This window comes from Pagrus major, chromosome 4, assembly GCF_040436345.1.
Source record: "Pagrus major chromosome 4, Pma_NU_1.0".
In the NCBI taxonomy this organism is placed as follows: Eukaryota; Metazoa; Chordata; class Actinopteri; order Spariformes; family Sparidae; genus Pagrus; species Pagrus major.
In genome coordinates, this window is record NC_133218.1 from 29,853,939 (window position 1) to 29,878,066 (window position 24,128).

Below are 24,128 nucleotides of genomic sequence, written 5' to 3' on the forward strand. Positions count from 1 at the left end.
GACGGCCAGTTTTACAATGTAATCCTGCAATTCTGTCTCTGTTTGGTCAGCAGTTCCACGTAAAGGTGATAAAGAAGGGTTTGAGCAGATTTGTGGTTCACAGGCCACGTGTCTTCTGTGTCTGGTGGACTTGAGCTGAAAGACTGCAATTCTCGGAGACTATACAACGTGCTTTGTTTCCCTACATAACATTGAAAGATCATCAGTGACTCATTCCTTTCGTAGAAAACGTGTGATGGATCCATGAAGTTCAAATCGTACGATCTTCAAACAGAGCCATCTTCACTGTGAAAAGCAGAAAAGGAAATCATCAATCTTTCTTTGTTCTCCCTCCAATTTTGAATACGACATGAGAGACAGCGAGGATGACTGTTGACAACTTACTGCACTGTCAGTAATTGAACACCTAGTGGAAAAATAACTCAAGAGTGCTCGCCAAGAGGTGAGAGGTTGCCATGGAAACATATTCAAAGGAAAGAAGATCTGTTTGCCGAGATCTTAACAAAACATGTGACTCAGCCAAGATATTTGTTAGTCAGACATTACTGGCACGGCTACCAGCAGCTGAAACATACCGAACAGTGCAGCTTACAGTAAAAACTAAATGATTGAGTTGTAGATGTTAGTGCAGAGGTCATAATGCATCAGACTTGAGGGACATGCTGGATGTTTGGTCTGATGTGAGTAAAAAATGGATGGTGAAGCAAACAACGAGCCTCTTCCTCAGTTCCTCGGGCATCCTCTGCACTTCAATCCATTAGCTTCACGCTGCAGTCAACGGATCATTAGGCCCCATCCGCTTCAATAATGCAAAAAGAGCAAACCAAGCAAACACTGCACAGCCTTATCTGCCTCTCACCTCTCAACACAGCGGGAGCCAACTAGGTAAAGAACACATTATCCTACCGGCGCTGTGTGTGAGGACTGGCACCATGCATGCACTGTGTGCAGGCAGGTGTGCGCTTAAATGACTGCAAGGCGTGCAACTATGCAAACCAGTAGAAGAAGAAGAAGAAGTGAGTATGATGGCTGGCACACACGTGGCACAGTTATTACCCATTTTCTTTACTATATCCTCACTGAGCAGGTGGTTCAAATGATCAGACAACATGTGCATACAGAAGATACACAGAAGTGATGCTGAATAGCTTGTCAGTCATCATCCATTGCTTCACTTGTCTCCCAGAAATGTGTCTGACATCACCAGCAGGGATCCTGATGACAAATGGCAGATAGGGTTAGGGCTTTGTGATTCGACAACCTCAGGACAGGGCAGCCAATGACGGGACGCATTTCAACCAGACGCCTGTGCGAGCAGACCAATGGGAGCGCAGCTGCTTTGTTGCTCTGTTATAGTGCGCACATGTGACCACTGAAGGCGCTTACTGCTATTTAAACATCATCGATTGGGTGCTGAAGTGGACAGCTCCCCCCGTACAGATAAACAAAGCCGAACCAAAACACAATGACTCCTTTGGCTCCCTGTTGCGCACGCTTTTGACGCGGTTCGTCTCTTTTAAACTCCCTTACAGATCTCCATCTTCCCATCCGCGCGTCATCTCTGACCGCTGACGGACTTGTTTTAAGCTTCTGGCTGAAAAAGGCGCCGCGCTCCTCTCTCCAGAAGCTGCACTCCGGCGGATGACACCTGTGGCTGAATCTGGATGTTAATCTCATACAAAAAAAAAAAAAAAAAGCAGGGGTGGGGGAGAGGTTGGATTGTTTCACATCCATTCAGCCTCCGCGCTCTGCAGGAGAGGAGCTCCGGCGCTGTTTGATCCCGAGCCTGGAAGCGCAAAGGTAGCCCAAAGCCGTTTACGGACGCATTAATTTCTAAGCCGCTCTCTGTGCCTGCTTGCAGACAGGAAGGAGCATGGATAGAGAGGAATTTGCTCTGACTAGTGCGTTGAGGGGATTTGCAGAGGTGGGGGTGTGCTCCTGTGGAAACTAAACTAAGGACAGTGGCTGAAGCGCCGTCACTGACAGCTCGCCATTTCTCTCCAAGCTTCCTTTTGTTTATTATTTCATATTTCTTTTGACGAGGAGATTTATTATTTTGCCAAGCAGTCATGGGGAAAGATGAGTGCAAAACAATGCTGGACGCTTTGAATAAAGTGACCGCCTGCTACAGGCATCTGGTGATCGCTCTGGGAAGCACCTCGGACTCGCAGAACCTGCGAGAGGAGCTGAAGAGGACCCGCAAAAAGGCCCAGGAGCTGGCCGTGGCCAACAGGACTAAACTGACCTCTCTGCTCAAAGACAAGAGCATCAGCAAAGAGGACCGGGCCGAGTACGAGCGCCTATGGGTGCTGTTCTCGAGCAGCATGGAGCTCCTGGAGGTGGACATGAAGAGGTCCCTGGAGATAGGGCAGGATTTCCCCCTCAAGGTGCCGACGAGACACCTCATCCAGACGGGGATGACCGGCAGCACCACCACCGTGGCGGCCCGGGCCATGAGCGTGCAGAACATGAAGTACGAGGCGGACAGCAACATCGACACGGCCGACCTGCGGGAACTGCAGTCCGAGATCTCCCAGGTGACCCAGATGATGGAGGAGATGGAGATGAAGGTGCAGGTGGCGCCGTGGGCCGTGGAGGCGAAGCAGGAGGCGGGCGCGGAGCTCAAGTCCAACATGAGCGTGGGGAACTCCTCCGTCGGCGTCATCTCCATCTGCGAAGAGGAGCCCAAAGAGGAGGAAGGAGGAGGCAACAGGGATGCTGGCTTCGCCTCCATCTGCGCCGTGCTCGTCTTCTTAGTCATCATCGTTGTCGCTGTGGTTCTGGGATATCTGGTCATCAATATGTCCTGAACTGTCTAACCAGCAGCAGCCCACCCTGATGGACACCCTGCGCGGCCGCCCACCGGAGCGCCACGGTGGCTCAGAGCCAGCAGCTCCACAGCATTGTGGGCATGAGGGGCTGAAAAATTGCGGACACACGAAGTTATACATTTTTCTCGGATTTGTGAATGTATTCGGTGGAGTTGAGGGAGTTGCACTAGATTTAAGAAAAAAAAAAAAGTTTAAAAAAAAAAAAGTATAATATAGGCCAGTGTGCGTGAGAATGGACGGCACAATTTGAGGTTAGCCAAGTGTTTTTGAGAGGCCAAGGGGTTATGGTATTTTTGGAAGAGTGGGGGAGAAAAAAAAAGTCATGAAATTACGTGACAGTGTCTGGCCATCAGGATGATACAAGCAACACGTAATCCAAGTGGATTAGTGGAAAAGCTCAAGCGTAAATGTAGCCTACACTTAAGTATTCCCCCTGATGTTCTGCTGATTGATGCTTTCAGTTTATGAATTTCAATCCAGCAAAGTCAGATGTGCTCCAGCAAAGCGAGCAGGGGGGGAGACAATCCGCAGTATAGTGAGAGAAGTAGGGTCATGTTATATGGGGACCCATTAGAGCCAGGGTTACAGTTAAGAGCTCCTCACATCACACAGGTTGGATGTGATCTAACCTGCACTGTTCCACACTCCTCTTAGCACAGTTTTAATATCAGATCTGTACAGTCAGATTGTAGAAGGCCTGCATCTTACTTCATTGCATTGAATCACAATGTGCTTCAAGGGAGCCTTGGGACCTAAGAGACTGTACACAGTCTATTTTTTTATTTTTTATCAGTGCACCCTTTCACTGTAAGCCTGTTCATGTTCCTTTTCAGGTTTTTTTTTTCTTTTCTTGCAAACAGTGTTGAATGTATGCATCGCAACATGTGAATAGAGGGGTTTATACAGACTTCTGTGTCAGATAATGTACATACATAAGTATATTTATTATAATAAAATTTTGCAACACAGTTGAGAATGTGCTTGCAGTTTGCAGAAGCAGCTCCGAGGTTTTTCTTTTTGCATGGATTGATGAATGCAACATGAGGCCTATGAGTTAAATCTAATGGTTTTAGATGAGAGCAGATACTAATGTGCTTGACATACATACAGTACATCAGATGTACACAGAGGATTGTGTTGGTTTTTTTTAGCAGAGGATTATTGTCTTGCACATAAGCACCTTGGTGTTAAAATAGTGGTCGGTTTAAAATGAAAACAAGACTAGGACAGATGCTTTAACTCCCTAATGGTTTTAGTTTTAAGAGTCTTTGAAGGTATTTCTGGAACGGTACATAATGTAGGTGAACTGAAAGCTGTAAGAGCCAAAGCTGCACCGGTGGCTGTTAACAGGGACTGGGCGGTGGGACAGTTGTCCTGGGTCATGCATGATTTCATAAAGACATATTTTCATGTCTGAAATCTCAGTCTTAAAACCTTAACGGAGAGATGCTTGTTTGCAAGAGTGTGGCTGTTTTGAACTTTGCAAACTTTGTGTGATTTTATGAAATAAGATGCAAGAACAGCAAATGATGATGCTCTGCGGTGGCCGATCGTGTGTCTCCTTTTCTTCATTACAGTTTTAGAAAGACTGACCTAAAAAAAAATGCATTTTCAGTGGGGAGAACATTTTGTGTGCCAAAAACATGGGTGTCACTTTGATTCTCGTCACTTTACTCCTACCTTCCTTTCACCTGATGACAACCATGAGGATCTTTTGGTGACTTCTTTTCACAGTAACTGAACAGTAAAGCTCATGCAACATCATACCGGGGAAATATCCAAATGTTTCAAATTTAGTTCAACACTTAATTTCTTCCTCAAAACTGTATTATTTATTTGACACAAATTTCTCTGTGGGTGCAACATAGTCTTAATTTAATTCAATTACATTTTCCCAAACTGGAATTGAGATGATGAAATGATCAATAAATACGATAAGATAAGATAAGACTCTTTATGTGCCACTGTAGTCATACAGAGTGTTTGCTTTTGTAGCTCTCAGGGACCAGCAGCAATAGAGAACAAGATTAGAAAACATGAAGTTAAAATAAGTACCTATTACATTCTCCATAATTTATATAGTTTATGGCACCTTTTTGTAAATACATTTATGAAAAAGAACAGCACTGCATGACTATTTACAAGGTCTGCACCAGGAGCTGAATTAAAGACTGAAAATAGCAGACAGTACAAAAGGCCTTAGCGTGCTGCTAACAAATACTCCTCAAGAGAAGTGTTAAATTATCAATGCTGAGATGTTACTGTAAGGATTCTGTGTCTCTCCTCTGTTCCTGAATCACAAAGATCCTCTGACGTCAGCTAGTTTTTGTCACTGACTGGTGTTGGACAGAGTGATCTCAGGAGGATGAATACAACCATGTTGTCCACTATCACTGACAGTGCAGCAATTTTATAATCCTTTTTTACAAATGCTGACTTATTGCTCCAACGTGAAATCTAATTAAAAGTCTGCTGGAGCTGCTCAGAGCTCAACAGTTGCACATGAGATGAGCTCTAAATCCACTCTGAACGATCACCTCCCCCATCCTTGAGGAGGTGATCCAGTAATTGTATGCAGCAAGTAGACCGCTGGCATTTAAAGACCATCCAGCCGTCGTTGCAGGCTGCTAGTTTGTAAAAATCTAAAAGGATTAAATTCAATTACAGCCACCTTCTTCTTTTAAGAACTCCTTGTGGCAGTAATGGATTTGCAACAAAATTATATTTTTCTTACTGTAGTGTAAAATATTCAAGTTAAGATAGCAATCATTTGGGACATTAAATGTTTATTCAGCAGACTGCTTTAATGCCTTCTCCTGTTTTCCACTGTGTTTTAACTCTGACTGCAGTCTGTCTGTGGCTTCTCAGCCCCTCGAGGTTAGAAACATTAATAGAACGTCATGAAAAAAAATGCTGAAATGCAAGAGAACTTGACTCCTAAAAGCACTGAGGCCACTGAGCCGAGAGTATTTTTTGGCAGGACTTTGATGCATGAAAAAAAATCAGTGGCATGCTGCGCTCACACCCGATTCACATAGCAGGCTTTCTGACATCTTGTTTATCCTTGTTGTCATCTCACAGAGGCACCGAGCTCTGCTAACAATGAGTCATGAGCCTCTTGAAATTCACGACAGACTTACATTGTCATCCGGAGATCCAAAAATATGAGGGCGATTAATTAAACATGGGGAGGAAAGGGAGAGCATTTAAATAGTGGACGAGGGGAAGCCTCCAGAAACGCTGCACTTGCACTAAAAAATGTCCCTCCAAGAGGTGGAGGAATGTTCATGCACAGAGTCTACCTTGATGCAACTTTGAGACTGTTTCAGGCATGTTAAAAATGATTTTGCTGCAATCTCTGTTATATAAGCTGCTTCTCAAAATAGCCTCGGCATCAAAGTTTTAGAGCATGTGCTTCATTAGGTATATAGATTGACCCCTCACAGGTGAGTAAGTCCACTTCCTCTACAGCTGTTTGGAGGTGTTTTATCTGAATTTATGCATGACAGAGCCATTTATTTGCTTCACTCCACTCTTGGGAACCCATAAGCCACACAGACTGGTTCACAGAGAGGCGAGCCGCAGCTTTGGCAGAGACAGACCGCTGCATCATCACCTCATCTGGACGAAGATGGTGGGTTTCCAAGGCTGTGAGTTGCCATAGAAACCCTCAACGGACTATCCAGCGCAAACAGCACAGAAGGTTGAGCGGTGTTATCTCGACTCACCCCCTTCTGCCACCGCCATCCCACACACACAGCACTCGAAGCAGAAGATGTGTGGTGTGAGGACAGAAGGGGTGGGGGACGAAACCTCAGAATCCTCCCCCACGCTGGCAGATGACATGTGTCAAAAAGATGGAAACCAGACTGAGTGGTGCTCTTCTGTGCTGTCATCAAGTCAGGAAAAAATGCTATGATCAGGTCAGAGAGACTTAAGGGTACCTTACCTGGCTAAAACAGGAGCAACATTATAATACACACACAAGATTTCACAAGAAAATCCCAAATCAATAGATTTAATCACTCTATATATGGATTTGTACATCTAAAGTGTAAAGAGATGAGGAATTATGGCCAGAAATTGGACTCCTAAACTATATATTTTGTTTGTTTTAAAAGATTATGCTTTTTTAAAAACAACACAACATTTATAGTAACAAATTATTTTGACAGTTGAAGATCAACACTGACCAGTTTGCTGTGCATTGCACTGGATCTACTTGATTGTTTTAAAGGTCTAGTGTGTAGGAAAAAACCAGGATACAGGGCATACCATCATTGTGTGTTTTAGACTGGGGCACAAGATTAAACCAAGTGATTACAAGTAAGCATAATGCTACACAGTGAAATGTCCATTGTGTTCCCTCTGTAGCATTTAGCCATGCTAAATAACATGCCCAGCTACTGACCTGTTCAAAAAAATACCTGCCCACACACAGTATGAAAATGCAAACGCAGGCTGTGAAGCGTACGCCAAAGCAACAGGTAACAGGTAGTGATATGACCTCTACCGTAAGGCCACGTTGGCCAATCAGAACAAGACAAGCCAAAAAACCGCAGTTGCTGAATATCTTCACCCCGGCAGGTTTTCCAAAAGCTCCGTTTTCAGTTAACTCAAAGCAGTTTGAGACTGCATCTGTAAAAACAGCCAATTAATAATGAATACAATTGATCGTTTTAATAATTAATTCATCCATAAATGTCAGACAAAGGTAAGAACCGTTTGACAGAGATGATTTTTTACGAGTTATCAGTTTGCCATGAAGGACACTGCTGCGAGCAGGGAAGTCACCCAAAGGAGTAAGGGTGGAAGCCCTGCAGTGCCTCCACCACTGACATACGCACTCCAACTGAGAGTCCCTCTCAGTAGGAGTGCAATCATAACACAAACACACACACACAGACACACACACACCACCATTTAGCTGCAGGTGTTGTCTCACTATCCTTTTAATATATTTAGTTCTCAGCCTGTTACTATGGTTACTTAAAAGCTAAATTTGGTCAAAATAAAACAGTTACTGCTGTGTTTTCCTTTTAGTGTGGAGCAAACTAAAATTCAAAGACAAGGTCCAGCCAGCACGTATAAAACAATTTAATATTTATTTCCACATAGAACTCACTTCTTAATATTTCATCACAAGTTGCTCATAATTGACAAAATAAACTATTATAAAAAGTCAGATTTAAAGTTATACTTTTAATCAGAGTGATATGTTTTAAGGAACAATCTCCTTTAATCAAACAAAATTCAGCAGCGTACACCAAAACAAAGTGCCTGAACCACTTCAAGTTTGATCACCCTCTTAATGAGGCCTCCTCAAGTCCTGTGTACAATAAGGCCATTAGCATTTACTCCATATTTGTTAATTATATAAAAAAAACAAACTAAATCTGATGGCAGTGACTGTGACATAACAGTCCAAAGACAAAAAAAAAAATCAAATAACAAACCTTAACAGGCATTAATACAGTCATGTTAAGATAAGGGGGTTATACTCCGAAGAAAGGAGATCCAGGCTTGTCACTGTCGAGGACTCACTACGCCTTTTCCACTGAGCACATTTTGACATGTTACAGTGGGAAAAGCAAAGGTGTAAATATAAAACAATTGCAGTCCTTGCAATTTGGATATTGCACTTAGTCATATTGCAATTTCGATTCATTGTGCAGCCCTCATGTCGGCTATGAAAAAGCAGATGTTATCTGATATTAGCACAAACAGAGGAGTTGTGGGGCCTGTACTGCAGGTTGGGCAAGTCAAAGCTGACTGTTTGAGTCAGCTTTGCTCTCTAAGGCTTGTCCTACAACAGGGAGCACATGGTTGTACTTGGGCGTGATGGTGATCTGTAGACTTAAACTGTATGGATCTGAGATCAACATGCGGTGCAGTCCAGAATCCTGATGATGCTCCTGCGGAGGGTCTGCGCTCTTATCCGTCTCAGCCTCACCTGAAGTGTCCAATGGGTAAAGTTTGTCACCTGGAAAGACGGAAACAGAAAAAAGCAGACAGACATAGTTAATTTATCATTAGCCTTCATGTTACTGTTTCATTCAGAAACTTATCGTCATACGCAAGAAGATGAGTAACATGGGTAACATGATGGAACATCATGGAACGAGGTGTTCTTCCCGCTGTGTTTCATTAAATATATACTTTACTTAATGGACAATCTGCTTGGCTTCACTGCTGGTTTGGATGTGGAATAGATGAGATAAATGATCAGTACCTGGCAGCACCGATATGTAGTGTGGATCATTTATGACAACGGGCAACCAGTGCTCACAGCCCTCTGTGGCACGCTGGCTGGAGAAGTTGTGGAGGTCGTTCAGCAAAGGGAAGCGGCACATGCGGCTGAGCTCATAGAACTGTGGAGGGGCGATCCACAACTCCCGTGCCTGGTAGCTCTGCAGGACCTCTGAGGGTGTGGACCACTGAAACACACACACACACACACATACACACACACACACACACACACACACACACACACACACACAGAGAGAGAGAGAGAGAGAGAGAGAGAGAGAGGGAGTGTTTACCAATAACATAACGTTACATTACAATTCATCATCATTTCATAATCATGAAGCAACATTGAGTAATTTGGGGAGGAATGAATTATGCTTTGAACTGTCCTGTGCTTGGATTAGCTACAGCACTAGTTGTCTCAACCTAAACTGTCCTCCTTGTACTGGACAGTTGTTAACCTTTAACAAGATTTGTTTGTCAACTCACCTAACCCCTTTTAAAAAACTTTTTAAACCGCCTTTGAGGCCCTTCAGTCATTAGTATGACTGCTAGGGCTGTAACTAACAAAACTATCCATTATGGATTCAATTGATCTATTAATCGAATCACTGTTCTGTCTATAAAATGTTGTGTTGTGACAAAAGTGACATTTTCACATGGCTTGTTTTTCCTAACACCAAAGGATATTACATTCAATACAAGATATCTGGGAGTTCAAAAAGTCTGATAATGATATAATATAGTAGGTAGAACGTTTGTTCTCTAAAACAAACATGTAAAATACACAATTTCTACACAAATCCCTTTGAATTTTTCCAAAAAATGTGATCGATGGACGCTGAAACATCAACTTGTCAGTGCTCTCTGGTAAACAAATGATATATTAATATTTTAATATAAATTAAAATGTCTTTTTACTTATTAGCTGACAGATGTATCTGAAAGAAGATAATACTGAGTGTTATATCTGTCTGGCCATGTTATCGTTCTCGCTACAATATTAAGTTTACTAACGCATACGGAAGTTATAAGTAAAGTCGCAGCAGTTTGTCAGTTTCGCAGCATATCTGGGGATGAAAATTGATGGTTATCGTACCTTGCTCATATGCTTATCTATGATATTGGATTCTACTGCATTAGTTTTATTAAAAAAAAGAAGAAGATATATTTCTCCTCAATCATCAGAGTAGTTGATTTTCTTTTTTAAAGCTCTTATGATCACATATTTTTTGACTGCACACTCACTTGTCCATTTATTTTACTTATAGTTTCTGAGTGTGTTGTATGAACAGATTAATTGATTAATCACCTGAAAGCGCACTATTTCCTTCTCGTCCTGCAGGGTGTGAGGGATCTCCTGCAGGCAGCAGATGAAGAAAGCTGTGTCAAACCTCGTCACACCGTATCGACCTTTGGGAGTCAGCCAGTTGCCCCACTCATGTAAGGCCCAGATGTTGGGCAACACCTCCAGCTCTCTGCACATCCTGATGAAGTTGGAGGGGCACTGGTTCACCAGAGTCCTCCACTTGGTGAGTTCACTGCTGCACAGATCGTTTACTGTGCTGTGTGGCACATGGTTGTCTTTTATGCTTTCCAACGAGCTCTTCTCCTCCGGTTTGGACACCACCAGGAGCACTCCAGACTCCTCAAACGTCTCCCTGAGGGCGCAGATCCGGAAGGCGACCTCCCCCGGGATGGGAGAGCCCAGCTTCAGCCGGTCTGTGGCGAAGATGGGAGGTCTGCTCTCCACCGGCTGCTTCACACTTGTCAAACCAAAGCTGGGAGAGCTGCAGAAAGACTTGAAAATGTCCAACCATTCACTCGAGAAGTCCGAGGAGTCCACCATGCCGCCGGGAAACACGTAAGCATTGGGCATGAAGCCGCTTTTGCTGCTTCGTTTGAGCAGTAAAACGTCGTAATCAAAGCAGGACCTGTGCGGCAGGTGTGAGGGTCCGTGGCTGCCGGCCAGCGGTGAACCTGGAGCGGCGGACAGCGGTGTCCTTGACGACAGACTGTCCGCGCCGAGCCTGTGGCCCGCGGCTAAGATAAGAGTGGCCGCCTCCTTCCAGTGCCTCAGGGTGGTGTTCATCCTACAACTACCAACAGACGTTTTTATTGATTTTCACTCAGTGCTTCTGAAAGTCACACTCACGGGCCGCTCTGCCGGGGCTTCCTCGAGACATTTGTTTTTGGTGGAAGTGACGTGTTTTCAGGAAGGACACGAGCACAGCTGACACGAGCTGCTACCGCCACCTACAGGCTGAATGACCCACAGGCCCCGCATGTATTTTATTATGTGTCCTAAAAAAAAAATCGATTAGTGATTGATTAATCAGTCGATCGATTTTTACTTGTAAAAGTGCAAAACAACAACAACAACAACAACAATAATAATAATAATAATAATAATAATAATAATAATAATAACAATAATAATTATTATTATTATAAATCAAATCAGCATTGTATTTGTATGACATATTGGATGTGACTAATACTGATCAATAAATCATTTCAATTCCTGTTCTTGTACTTGCCCACATGACTTTCCTTCACTGTCAAACTGCTCATTTTTTGGACTTTAAAACTGTGTTCAATTTTCTATTATGCTCTATATCTATATTTATATATTATATCTATATTTTGATGTAACTCACTGACAGGCACACAGTGTCATTACCTTATATCATTAATTACCTTTTATATCATTACTTTATATGAACTTGTGTGAGTGTTGAGCCGTCCTGAAGTGAGCTGGTGTCCTTGATGTGTTTCATTTGTGTGTGAGAAACTTGCTTTTGTGTGTGTGTGAGGCGATCTTTGTGCTCAGTGCCGTCTACTATTCCTCCCTAGCTCTCCCTTTTCTATGTTTTCCTGCTTTACTCAGCAAGTGTGACTGTATCTGTATATGGTATAACTTCCACCACACAATGGAGCGAAGCCTAACATGGTAGAAGAAACAGAAGCCCATTTCCTGTTGGGTTAAAGGTATTACAACATAATCATTGTGATTTTGTCATTCATTTGCCTGTTTTTATGGGAATATTTTCATCCTCACTTGGTTGATATGCAGCTATGAAAGCACACAGGCTCACCAAGAGTGTTGCTGTAAATGCATGATCCTAAGCCCCAGTGAATGTGTGTGAAACTTGCACCGTGTTATTAGTCAGAAGTTCTTGTTTCTCGGGGTTACTGAGTTCATACGCCAATGTGTTAACAGATTACCATGAGCAGGCGAGGCTGTCTGTCTGTAACAACTATTTCAATTCTTTTCATAAAAACATGTCCTTAGTATTTCAGCCACTGGCCACAGGAGGAAAGTCAGTGTTACAAATCAATTGTGGATCAAACAGTAAAACTTGCACATTCATTAACGTCCTGTATCGTTTTTTGAGGATGTCATCTTTGAGATTAAGTGCATAAACACAAATTGAAACATTGGTAAAATGAAAAAAAGAGTTACTTTTGGTCCATTTTGGATTTACTTTACTTATTACAGTATTATGAATAGTGCAAATAAATACTGTATACAATACAAAATACAATGTATTGTGCAAACCTTCTACTTACGTCTGTTTATCACTGAGAATATATCATACTACACTCTGCACATTACGTTATGTAAGCTATTCCTACTTTAGATTTTAAGATTAAGAAATTCAACATAAAGCATGCCTTACATACATGTGCTATAGAAACTAATGCACAGATCTTAACATTTCAGTGTACATCTTTCTTTAAACTCTTCTCATATTTAACGTTTTGAAGGCTAGAATAATCTGCAAATATAACTCTGCCGAGGCTTACACTTGTGCACATGCAAGGGGATGGCTTGGGTCAGCAAAGAAGAAGCTTGACATTTCAATACAACTGACGAAATGTGATGATGCGCCGATGCAAAGGAGGACTCAGAGTGGAACATTACTGTGTAAAATGTAAGTTCTCGGACAGAAAGAGACTTTGCAGGAGAAGGAGGGGCAGAGTAGAGAGGGAATGTAACACACAAATGTGTGCACAGACACATACACATGCAGGGGTGTCATGTATCCTTATCAAAGAGGCATTGTGAGGGAAGTCACAGGTAAACTCAGACAGGAGGAAGTCTTTCGGGGCTTTCTAAAGAAAACTGAAACTGTCCTGAAAGTGTCAATAGTGTAAAAACTAGAAACTGTAAAGAAAATGATATAGTGTCTCCTATTGGATCAGCCACATCTAACTTTGTGAGCCCTTCTAGCATCTTCGTGGGATTTCTGGACTGGTACCTGAGCAACAGATGGAATGATTGCGATATTGCACTGCCATATATATATATATATATATATATATATATATATATATATATATATATATATATATATATATATATATATATATATATATATATATATATATATATATATTAAAAACAAACAAACTTTTTTCTGACTCAGATCAGTGTTTCAGACTATACAGATTCTACATTTAGTTGAAATTTCATGAATATTATCCAAAAAAAATTTGAAAATGTGAATGTGGTATAGTTCAAAACACAGATGAAAAATCCCTCTGCTTTTCCTAGCTAGTACGTTGTACACGAGACCTTTGAGCTCTGGATTTCACCCAGAAACTAAACTATCTCGGGAACACTCTGCTTCCCTGTCTTTACCCACCTCCTTTTCTACAAGGACTAGGATGTCCAATCAGATGTGGGAACCTCCCAGTGGAGGAGTGCGCTCAGTGGCAGGGAGCCCCAGGTTTTCATTTGCATCTGACATTCCTGCTCTGCTTCATTTAACTTGGCTCACTATTATTTGGGGTCACTGTAGCTTTGCTCAAAAGTAGCTACATTAAAGGTTCATGGAGCATCATTGAGGTGGTTTTTGTCTGACTCATGTAAGTGAAAAATCTGTTGAAATATTTATTTATTTGTTTATTGTCATGAAACAAGTTGGACGTTAGCAAAGTCACCATCAGATTCTGTCCTTAAAGGTATTTAGTGAACAGGACAGAATGAGTTTTTATGTTTGTTGCATGTATTTTTTTGTTGCACAAAACTTTAAAGTTAAACATTATCATGTGGACTTAGTGTATATTGTGTGTCAGTCTAAGTCAATAATTTAATAATAATCATAATGATAAAAATTTGATTATTAATAATAATAAGTGACTATGTCTGTTTAGTACTAAGATAGAACAGAAATCTGCCATGGTTTGACTTAAAATCTCCACACAAACAATGATTACACAAGGTGCATGACTTCTTGGAATTTATGGTGGTCCTCTCACAGCAAAGTGAAAATCCACCCTAAACCAGAATAAAGAAGTTTAGCTACTTTTCAGTCGATGAAGCCTGTCCAGAGACTGAACCGGACAACCATTTCTTGAGCTGACCCACTTGACAGTAAGTGTATAAAAGATCACTTGATGTGGGCTGATTTGTGGCACACAGTGTCTTCATCTAAAGAAACACTTTGCAAAGTCAAAGTCAAGATTCGTGCAATAGATCCAGATCATGGCCTTTTCTAGTAATACAATCAGATTATAGGATTAACAACGTAAACACATTTGGTTTGGGGCGTGTTTTTTCCAGAGTTGTTTTGCCTAGCTGTTTTGCTGGACAATTTTTACTGCCAATATTAAGACACAGACTCCCTGTAAAGCCCTGATGACCTTGGACAAACACAACAAAGATGAACTGGTTTAAAATGTGTGCATACATTTTTGTTTGTGTACCAGCAGACTGACATGGATGAAGGAAGCATCAGGAAGAGGAAGGAGTCTCACAACGGCTCCACTGGCCGCAGCGTAAACGGTCAGACTAAAGACAAGCGACCAGAGAAGGCAACAGTGCTTCAAAAAGATGTGAGTGTGTGTTCCTGAGAAAAAGTCTCATTAGATGTTCGCACCATAGGATCCCACCGTCCGTGCCTTTTTAAAGTAATGGGGGCTGGAAGTGAGTACCAGGCAGTACCGCAACAACTGTCTCCTCCTGTTAACGCCACAGTGATCCACACAGTATTGCTGTCCAGCCCCCCTAAGCTCCCTAAGCCCTAAAGTGAATTTAGGGTGACTGAAAGGGTTTATCTGGATAAATTAAGATTATTATGACATTTTTTCTAAAAAAAAAAAAAAAAAAAAAAAAAAAATTAGTTACCTAATTTTTCCCCTCACAGTTCTGCAAAAGGTGAACTATACATGTTTATTTTGAATGGAATCAAAAGATGTCCGTGATGCTTGTGGCGGATGAATTTGGATCCATTCCAGTTTCAGGTGGGAAAGAATCACATGACAGTGGTCGTTAAGTTTTCATGTGCTCAGATAAGACAAGCATTTACAGCCATGCTACTTTGTCCTATGGGTAGTGCTACATATAAAGTCAGTAGGACACTACAGACATTCAGTCGTTCTTGAGACTTTTTCCAAAAAAACAAAAGTAGGCAAGCGTATTTATATAGCAGCCTTCAGAAACAATGCAATTTTGTGCTTTGCAGAAACATAGAATGATTTTAAAAATAAGATTTTTTTTGTGTTTAAAAGACTAAAAAGAACAAATAAATAAATAAGTAACAGATTAAGAAGAAGTTATGTCTCTGTTGGAAAGCCACTGTAAACAGTAATTTGGGAAATGTCCTTTCACCTGCACAAAACACACCAGCAATAGTTATTGAAATATTTCAGTCTGGACCAAAGATGTAGACCAATCAACTTATCGACATTGCCATCCTTACAACAACTCTGCTAGCACGGCTAAAAAATATTGCATAATTACATAGTAAGTGGTTGAAGATAATTTATGCAAAAATGTATACATTGCAAAGGATAATAAGAAACCTAAGACATTTATATATAACTATTGATATTTTACTTAAAGATGCATTAAGAGATTTTAGATACTATTTGCTCACTAAATGCTTATTACTAAATTCCACTGTATGTAGACTTCAAGAAAGTTAAAATGTGATTCACTGAAGTAACACCTACCTTTTTTATGCCACGTGTTCTCAGGTTGGTCTGTTAAGTGGGGTCTGTCTGATTGTGGGAACTATGATTGGTTCGGGCATCTTCATTTCTCCAAAGGCTGTTCTGCTGTACTCTGGAGCTGTGGGACCCTGCATCAGCATCTGGGCTACCTGTGGTGTGTTGTCCACTCTGGGTGAGAACGTCTTGTAAAACAATGCATGACTTTAATCAGCATCAGAGCATTTAGTTTCTGTTTTTGTATGGAGACAGGTTAAGAGATCCACAGAGGACTTTATGTAATATGATACAGAGAACAAGGACATAAAAATAACACTGGGGTTTAACTCAAAAAAGCAATACTGAGTTAATTGTACCTGACTAATTCATACAGTAATATAACAATAACACCAACGATAGCTCATGATAAGCCATTGGGTCAGTCCTATTGTCTATTCGCTCCTGGGTACATTTTTGACCCAATGGTTTTAAGTGCAGTGGTTCCCAACCTGTTTTCTATCATTGAATAAAGTGATGACCCCTGACTAAGTGTCACATTTTATGAATATTTTATATCATATTCAATACATGACAATACCAGCAGAGAACAACTGATAAACTGTACACAAACCCAAATAGTGAATAGATTAACTGCAGAAAGTTTGTGTAAAACTGATGTACTATTACCTGCCATGGCAGCGTCAGCTTCACCCCCTCCACTGGACGATGCAAAGCAGATGCACTGTACAGGTACCGTCAGCTTTGCAAAAACGGGACCCAAATGCAAACACTGAGGCAGGCTTAGATCAAAGTTGAAAGTACAACAATCCAAAATGTGATTAGGCAGGCAATAAAAAGCTGGCAACGAAGAGAATTCAGACAACTAAAGAGTAAAACAAAAACGGAGAACAAACCTTAAATCCAAGGGGAACAAATGCAAAACACACAAGGACCGGGGAAAAAACACAGGAGAGACAAGATGACAACAGAAGCGCCAAAAGGACGAGGACAGACGAACCAATAAAGAGGCTTACGTACAAACTTAACTACACTCTTAGAAGTAAAGGTGCTAACTAGAACCATAAAAGGTTCTTCGGCTTGTTACCATAGGAGAACCCTTTTTGGTTCCTGGTAGAATCCTTTTCTAAAGGTTCCACCTGGAACCCTTTCAGAGGGTTATATTGGGAACCCAACATGGGTTATACCTAGAACCACCTGTTGGTAATTGTCATTTTTGTGCTGGTTTAATGATAAAAAAACAACAAAAAAACAACAACACACAATATATCTCACCTTGGATATACAATTAACATAGTGTCTATTCAATAAAGGTACACAGTTAACTATTGTATGGCATGAAATGATGGAAAAAGATATCAACCATGGCAGAACCCAAGTAAAATTAATTGATGAAGGGGATTCCAGATACATCTACATTTAAAAATACAATTTAACACATGGGTAAACATCTGAATGTTTGAGGGTGAGGATATTTTAACGTCCATGCTTTCAATAATCCTTAAAGAACACTTTCTTCCAAAAAGGTTTCTTAATGGAACCCTTATTCTTACAAAGAACCCTTGAAGAACCCTGTCTTCAAAAAATGGTTCTTCAGAAGCAAATGGTTCTGGGTAGAACCTCAAGCCCATCAGGAAGAACCCTTTTGGATCCTTTATTTCGAAGAGTGTAATGAGGGGGTGAGACGCAGTTGGAGAGACACTGGGAACAGCGCGGTGCTACGAGGCTGATGTAAGACAGGTGGCGGGGAATGTCAGACAGGGTATGAGCACAAGAACGTCATGTAACTTCTAAAAAGAAGAAAGGGTCATTATGTCACAGAGTCTTGTTTTGGTGCCAGACTGTGGTGCCAGCTGTATTGAAGTCAATGAGAGAGGCATGGAGATACACACTAAAACCCAACATATCTACGCTGTGTGACTTCTGATAATGAAATACCTCCAGAAAGTGAAAGAACACCCTTCAGGGAGTAGGTTGACGTCTTTTTATTGACGCATTGTTCTTTCCTTGAAAACAAGTTGTAAAACCTAGTTTCTGAATTGTGGTCTTTCATTTTGTGGAGGCATTTCTTCATCAGAAGTCATACGACGCTGGGTTTTAGCGTGACTTCAATCCAGCTGGCACAACAGTCTGGCACCAAAGCAAAGTTCGGTCTTGACCCTTCCTTCTTTTGTAAGTTCCACCAAAACACTGGTGAGTAGAATAACAAGTTGTCAGAAAATTACATCCGGCAGAAAATATTGTATTATTGGCACTGAACCTTCCTTGAATTTTCGACCAGAAGGAATTTTATGATGAGTTACTTTGAAATGTCTCCTCTTCTCTTTGTGTATGTGTTTTTATGTGTGGCTACACAGGAGCACTGTGCTATGTTGAGCTTGGCACCATGATCACCAAGTCGGGAGGGGAGTATCCCTATTTAATGGAGGCCTTTGGCTCTGTCGTAGCCTATCTTTACTCCTGGACCACACTCATGGTACTGAAGCCTGCCTCCTTCGCCATCATCACACTGAGCTTTGCAGAATATGCCTCCACTCCTTTCTACCCCGGCTGCACTCCTCCTATTGTTGTTACCAAGTGTCTGTCAGCAGCAGCTATATGTAAGTTTTACCATTACTTGTCAGTTAATGGTTAAAAGCAGTAAATTACACGTAGGATCTACTGCAGCCTAGTAGCCATTGTTAGGTATTGATCAAGTCCTGCATTACAGTCGTAAAACTGGACTGGCTGCATTGTTCTTTCCTTTTCATTTCTGTGTGTGAACAGGATCTCAAGAAGCTTCTGTTAATCATCATGAAAATATCTTCTGAGTAATCAACAGGTCAAGTTAACATTACATTGTATAAATCAAGTTAACCATTTAAAGCTCATAACAAGAATGGTTTTATATTAACAAAATGCAGCTGCAGGAAATTGTTTTCAGCAATTAGTAACTAGCCGGGGAAGATAGTTGAGCATTTAGCAGCTAAAGAGTCATATAGCTCTCTCAGGAGTTGGTGGAGACCAAAACAGGCGCTAAAAGGACAATAAAAAGCTCATCAGGTAACACAGCTCTAAATAAATGTTAATGCTTCTACATTTTCTGTGAATTTGTTTATACTGCCCCCTAGTGACAAATAAGTTAATGCAGGTTTAAATGAGTTTATCTGCCAAAACAACCTGCTGTTTTAAAATTAACTTCTGATCTACAGTGCTTATCTTTTGAACATATATACTGTAAGTCATAATTAGCTTGTTTGAGGACTCCAGGTTATGATAACTAATAGGCTACATTTGTACAACAGTTCAAAAAAACAAAGAAAAAATATTTGATGTCATAAAAGTACAGTGTATAAATAATAACTCTTCGTTAAGAGGTGGAATTAATTTCAAATGTCTAAGTTGGAGCGTTGTATATAGGGTTAGGGTTAGTATATAGGCTAACCCTGTATATCAAAACATTTCTTGTCTCTTCTCAGTTTTGATCGTTATGGTCAATTGTTTGAGTGTCAAGCTGGCAAGCTACGTGCAGAACTTCTTCACTGCAGCCAAACTTATCATCATTCTTATCATAGTGGGAGCTGGCATCGGCATGTTGGCACAAGGTGAGCCTGCTGGCACTATCAGTCTCTTTAATACCCTACATTAAAATTGGTCGTTCTTTGATGAATCATTTGATAATAAGGATATATATTGTTGTGTATTTGTGTCCAGGAAAAACTGAGACTCTGTCAAATGCATTTGAAGGCGCATCGCCGTCAGTTGGAGCAGTCGGACTTGCGTTTTATAATGGGCTCTGGGCGTATGATGGATGGTAACAGTTCTATTACTATTACTTCACTTTACTTTGGCCTTTTAACAGGATGTATGGGGTTGACCACACACCTCTCTAAGGCAATGCATTGGCGTTTTCTTTGTCATCCAGCTTTTTCTGCTGTACTGACTTAAGGAATAATTAAGGAATAATAATAATTATAAGGAACACTGTGACCCTACTCAGCCTTCCAGTAAAAGTTAAAGTACTCATGAGGCGGCAGAAGGGCCCCTGCTAATGTAAAGCTACTGTATTATATGCAGTATTATCCAATCATTATTGGTATACCATTACAGTTAATGTCGATGTGGAGCCAATTCTAGCAACCATACTTGATCGAGGACACATATTCGTTGTGATCTCATTCCCTTTTTTCTTTCTTTCTTAGGAATCAACTGAATTTCATCACAGAAGAACTGAAAGACCCATACAGGTAAGACAAACTCAACCATCTGTCATTTTTAATAGGTCCTTATGCAACATCAGAGCAGTGTGTCTGAGAAAGGAGGCTGCACACCCTTAAAATGTATTCAAGCTCATAGAAGTATATTCACACTATGTAGAGCTTGTACCTCCACCAAGGTCAAACATTCACCTTTAATTCAATCAAGCCTCATCCAATAACAAACTTGATAGCCCTGTATCGAATTTAAGCTAATCAGATCTAGGGTCTGCATCAGATTGTTCTCACTCATAGATACCAGCCATCATCAAGACCCATTGATCCTGGATCCTGATGACGGCTGCCCTCTTGGATGCCCCTATAGTAGACAAAACTTTATAAGGTGCACTGCCAGTGGAAAAAACTGAAGTGCAATCTCTTCACTATTAATACTACAAAACAACTTTCTGTGCACTGGTACCCCACTGCATACAGGTGGTGCCCTTTTTTTAATGTATCTTTGCCCCTGCCCCTCAAACATCCTGGGTTGGCCACTGTTGTCAGTGAATATTTCACTGTTATGTTCAGTATCAACATTTTGGCAACTTGCCCATTATGTTAATTAACAACATTTCCTAATAATGTCTACACAAAAAGTAATTCAATCTGCTTTACGTTTTCCTCAAGATGTCTTTGTTGTGGCAAATTAGTTGTATACAGGTGTATAATACACAACGTGTTTTCCCGTCCACTGATCTCAGGAACCTGCCACTGGCCATCATCATTGGGATACCTTTGGTAACTGTGTGCTATGTGATGGTCAACATTGCTTACTTCACTGTTCTGACCCCCACTGAACTGCTGTTGTCTCCAGCTGTTGCTGTGGTAAGAATAGTAGATGGTTGCTGTGGTTATCGAGAGGTCTTGAGCAATGGTGTTTTAAAAGTAGTTTACTTTTAATTTATACAGTACGTGCAAATTTTTTGTTTACCTCAGAGAACTTTAGATTAAAGGTCAGTAACATCTTAGTATTCATTTACTCCGCTCCCTCGTCTTTTCTGAAGGGTTTGTTTGTGTCTCCTTAGACCTTTGGAGACAGAGTCCTCTATCCTATGTCATGGATGGTTCCTCTCTTTGTTGTCTTTTCTACATTCGGCTCTGCCAACGGAAGCTGCTTCACTGCCGGCAGGTAAAAAAAACAACTGTCACATTATATATGAAACACAGAAGCTACAGAAGACATTTTTCCACCTGAACGTATGTGCAAAAAACGCTTGGTGTGCATACTTGTGTGTTTGAGAGAGAAGTCGCAAATAAACAAGACATTTGAAAGTGAAAGTGAGACTGCTGGTGTAGAAGGAGTTTGGCAGACAAGAAGAACGAGTTAGGAACAAAAAGAACTCAAGAAGAAAACTCAACATAAAACTCTGTCTTTCTCTTCTCACAGACTGGCGTATGTGTCTGGTAGGGAGGGTCACATGGTGAAAATCTTGTCCTATATCAGTCTGAGGCGCTGCACTCCGTCCCCTGCTCTCATATTCAATGTGAGTCCTGCATGCTAAATGAATTTCAATTTGGATTTGCTTGTTGAGCACGGTTAGTAATTTAAAGCTGCTAAGAAGTACAGTGAATAGACCTAAAATAAATATATCTCCTCAATATTATAATATCACAGATAAATAATCTATCCACCATGTTAACAAGGTATTTGTTTAGCTAACTTTTGTTTGTTTTCTCTTTGTTTTAGGGATTTTTGGCTATTTTCTACATTATCCCAGCAGACATCAACACCCTCATTACCTACTTCAGCTTTGCTCGGTGGGTATTTTACGGTATGACGGCACTTGCTCTCATAGTCATGCGCTTCACTCGGAAGGATCTGCATAGACCAGTAAAGGTGAGGCCTGCTGACGGAGTAGTTCTCAGTTGTGTTTAAGCAGTCTGATTCTTTGTTTACCTGAAACTGCAATCTTTGTCTTTACATACTAGCCTAGTGTTGTGTTTAGGAGGAAGCAGAGCAGAGGACACTAAATATAAAATTTAGTGTTCAGATCCTTTACTTAAGTAAAAATGCTACTTCCAGCAAGTAAAGTAAAATCCCTGCACTGAAAATTAAATGTTACGCAAGTGAAAGTATGAAGGGTATAGTATCAAGAAAATATCCTTCAAGTATTAAAAGTAAATGTACTCAATGCATAAAAAATGGCCCCTGTGACTGTTATATTTATGTTATATCATTAGATTAATTTCACACATATAATCTATGTAATCACATGAAATATACCTAAATACTGTATATAAAAACCCTGCCACTATCTGACAATAATGTTGTATACTTTTTAAGGGAATTCATTTGGAGTTGTGATCACAGGGCAGAAGTAAACAGTGGACTTTGTGTAATTGTGTGATTCGGTACTTGAAGGTACCGATTGTCATACCAGGTCTGATGGTCGTAGTGTCCTGCTACTTAGTCCTGGCTCCCATTATTGATCAGCCAGAGATGGAGTACCTCTACGCTACCATCTTCATCTTCAGTGGACTACTCCTCTACTACCCTTTTATCTACCGGAAGGTCAAGTGGGCACGCAGACTCATGAGTAAGTTCATTCTTATTTTCTTTTACTGAAATTCAGGAGTTCAAGTTATTGAAATATTTCAATTTGTCCTTCAGAATAATAAGATTATAAAAAATACCTCCTTGTAGGACCCATCACGATGCATCTCCAGCTGCTGATGGAAGTAGTTCCTTCTGAGAAAGCTGAATGGGAGGGGACAGAGCTGTTGACTGAAAACAGCGGACCGTAAATTTGCCGCTCAGAGCAGCTCTAAGCTAAACATCAGAGCTCACCTCTATTGAATAGCTGCACGACACAGGTAAATGGGGAGTGCACTGTGTTCATGATCCTGTGTATAAGGGTAAGATGAAACCATTTGTCATTTGGGTTCAGGGATGAAAAAAGAGGATTCATGTTTCTGAAGTGTGTCCTGTAGTTACAGTATATTACAGAAGAGCTGGATTGACCCTATTCTCATGATGTCTTTCCCCACATGGAGAAATAAATCACTTACACAAACGTACCTTTAGTGATTGTTCAGCTACAAATGAAAGATGTTAGGTAGTATTTTACTACACAACCTTTTTTAAAAATGAAAAAATGAAATAAAAAATGGAAGCTATCCTCATAAAGATTTCTCCATGTAGCTAATGTGCAATAATTTTTTTTACTGGGCTAAAGATCACGTGATGTAAGCTGCTGGATGATTTAGATCTGAATGAATCTGCACTTGGGCAAAGGGAAATGGATTGTGGGAAACAACATGAAGGCTCGGCAGCAAAAAATGTCCTAGTTCAAACTGCTTTTTCTCTGAATCTTTTGTGAAACTGTACATTCTGTATATCATAAAGTCACAAACAACACAACGAAGTGTGGCTAATGGTGTGTGATTATGACATGTTGTGAAATATATTTGCATTGGACTGGAAAGGTAGAGGTGTTTAGTAGAACTTACAGTAGATATAGACACAGGTCAAACAACTGATCATGTTTCACATCACACTTGCATCTGATGATACTAACAATACAAGCAAATCACCACCTCCAGTACATGTCAGATATAATAACGGTCTGACTCTTCAGATCAACATAAGGGAACTTGCTTTAGTCATGTAATGCAGGTGAATGAGGTGAGAAAGACTTGAAAGGCAAACGTCTGATACTGGAAAATAATCAAATACATAGTTTACAGTGATATAAATTCAGTGATGGAATGTAACCAAGTACATTTACTTCAGTACAGTTTTAACGTACTTGTACTATACTTGAGTATTTTTACATTTTCTGCTTCTTTATACTGCAAATATTGTACTTTTTACATCACAACATTTATTTTATGGCTTTAGTTACTTGTTACT

The 24,128-nt window shown here is 40.7% G+C and overlaps 3 protein-coding genes across 3 annotated transcripts; 2 read left to right on the forward strand and 1 right to left on the reverse strand.

The window, feature by feature from the left end:
• The first annotated feature begins 2,069 nt into the window (after positions 1–2,069).
• Positions 2,070–2,810, forward strand: LOC140994232 (regulator of G-protein signaling 9-binding protein). The gene has a single exon (XM_073463798.1). The coding sequence runs from the start codon at positions 2,070–2,072 to the stop codon at positions 2,808–2,810; it is 741 nt and encodes a 246-aa protein (XP_073319899.1).
• A 5,107-nt stretch (positions 2,811–7,917) lies between these two features.
• nudt19 (nudix (nucleoside diphosphate linked moiety X)-type motif 19) lies at positions 7,918–11,288 on the reverse strand. Its single transcript, XM_073464649.1, has 3 exons — positions 10,396–11,288; positions 9,064–9,268; positions 7,918–8,814 (listed from the first exon to the last, which is right to left on the reverse strand). The coding sequence occupies exons 1-3, from the start codon at positions 11,173–11,175 to the stop codon at positions 8,594–8,596; spliced, it is 1,206 nt and encodes a 401-aa protein (XP_073320750.1). The 5' UTR covers positions 11,176–11,288; the 3' UTR covers positions 7,918–8,593.
• Positions 11,289–14,798: 3,510 nt separating this feature from the next.
• slc7a9 (solute carrier family 7 member 9) lies at positions 14,799–23,020 on the forward strand. The gene is made up of 12 exons (XM_073463864.1): positions 14,799–14,927; positions 16,071–16,218; positions 18,398–18,640; positions 19,499–19,624; positions 19,734–19,833; positions 20,222–20,266; positions 20,977–21,100; positions 21,301–21,404; positions 21,663–21,759; positions 21,963–22,112; positions 22,638–22,812; positions 22,920–23,020. Exons 1-12 carry the CDS (start codon positions 14,811–14,813, stop codon positions 23,018–23,020), a joined length of 1,530 nt encoding a protein of 509 aa, XP_073319965.1. The 5' UTR covers positions 14,799–14,810.
• Positions 23,021–24,128: the final 1,108 nt, after the last annotated feature.

Excerpts from the sequence above, each read along its gene's own strand:
- LOC140994232 (XM_073463798.1), top strand. The coding sequence starts at position 2,070 with ATGGGGAAAGATGAGTGCAAAACAATGCTGGACGCTTTGAATAAAGTG.
- nudt19 (XM_073464649.1), bottom strand. The coding sequence starts at position 11,175 with ATGAACACCACCCTGAGGCACTGGAAGGAGGCGGCCACTCTTATCTTA. Across the intron at positions 9,269-10,395 it reads AGGAAATAGTGCGCTTTCAG|TGGTCCACACCCTCAGAGGT; the intron begins GTGATTAATCAA and ends TGTGTGTTTCAG. Across the intron at positions 8,815-9,063 it reads CTACATATCGGTGCTGCCAG|GTGACAAACTTTACCCATTG; the intron begins GTACTGATCATT and ends CCGTCTTTCCAG.
- slc7a9 (XM_073463864.1), top strand. The coding sequence starts at position 14,811 with ATGGATGAAGGAAGCATCAGGAAGAGGAAGGAGTCTCACAACGGCTCC. Across the intron at positions 18,641-19,498 it reads TCTGTCAGCAGCAGCTATAT|TTTTGATCGTTATGGTCAAT; the intron begins GTAAGTTTTACC and ends GTCTCTTCTCAG. Across the intron at positions 21,760-21,962 it reads CCCCTGCTCTCATATTCAAT|GGATTTTTGGCTATTTTCTA; the intron begins GTGAGTCCTGCA and ends TCTTTGTTTTAG.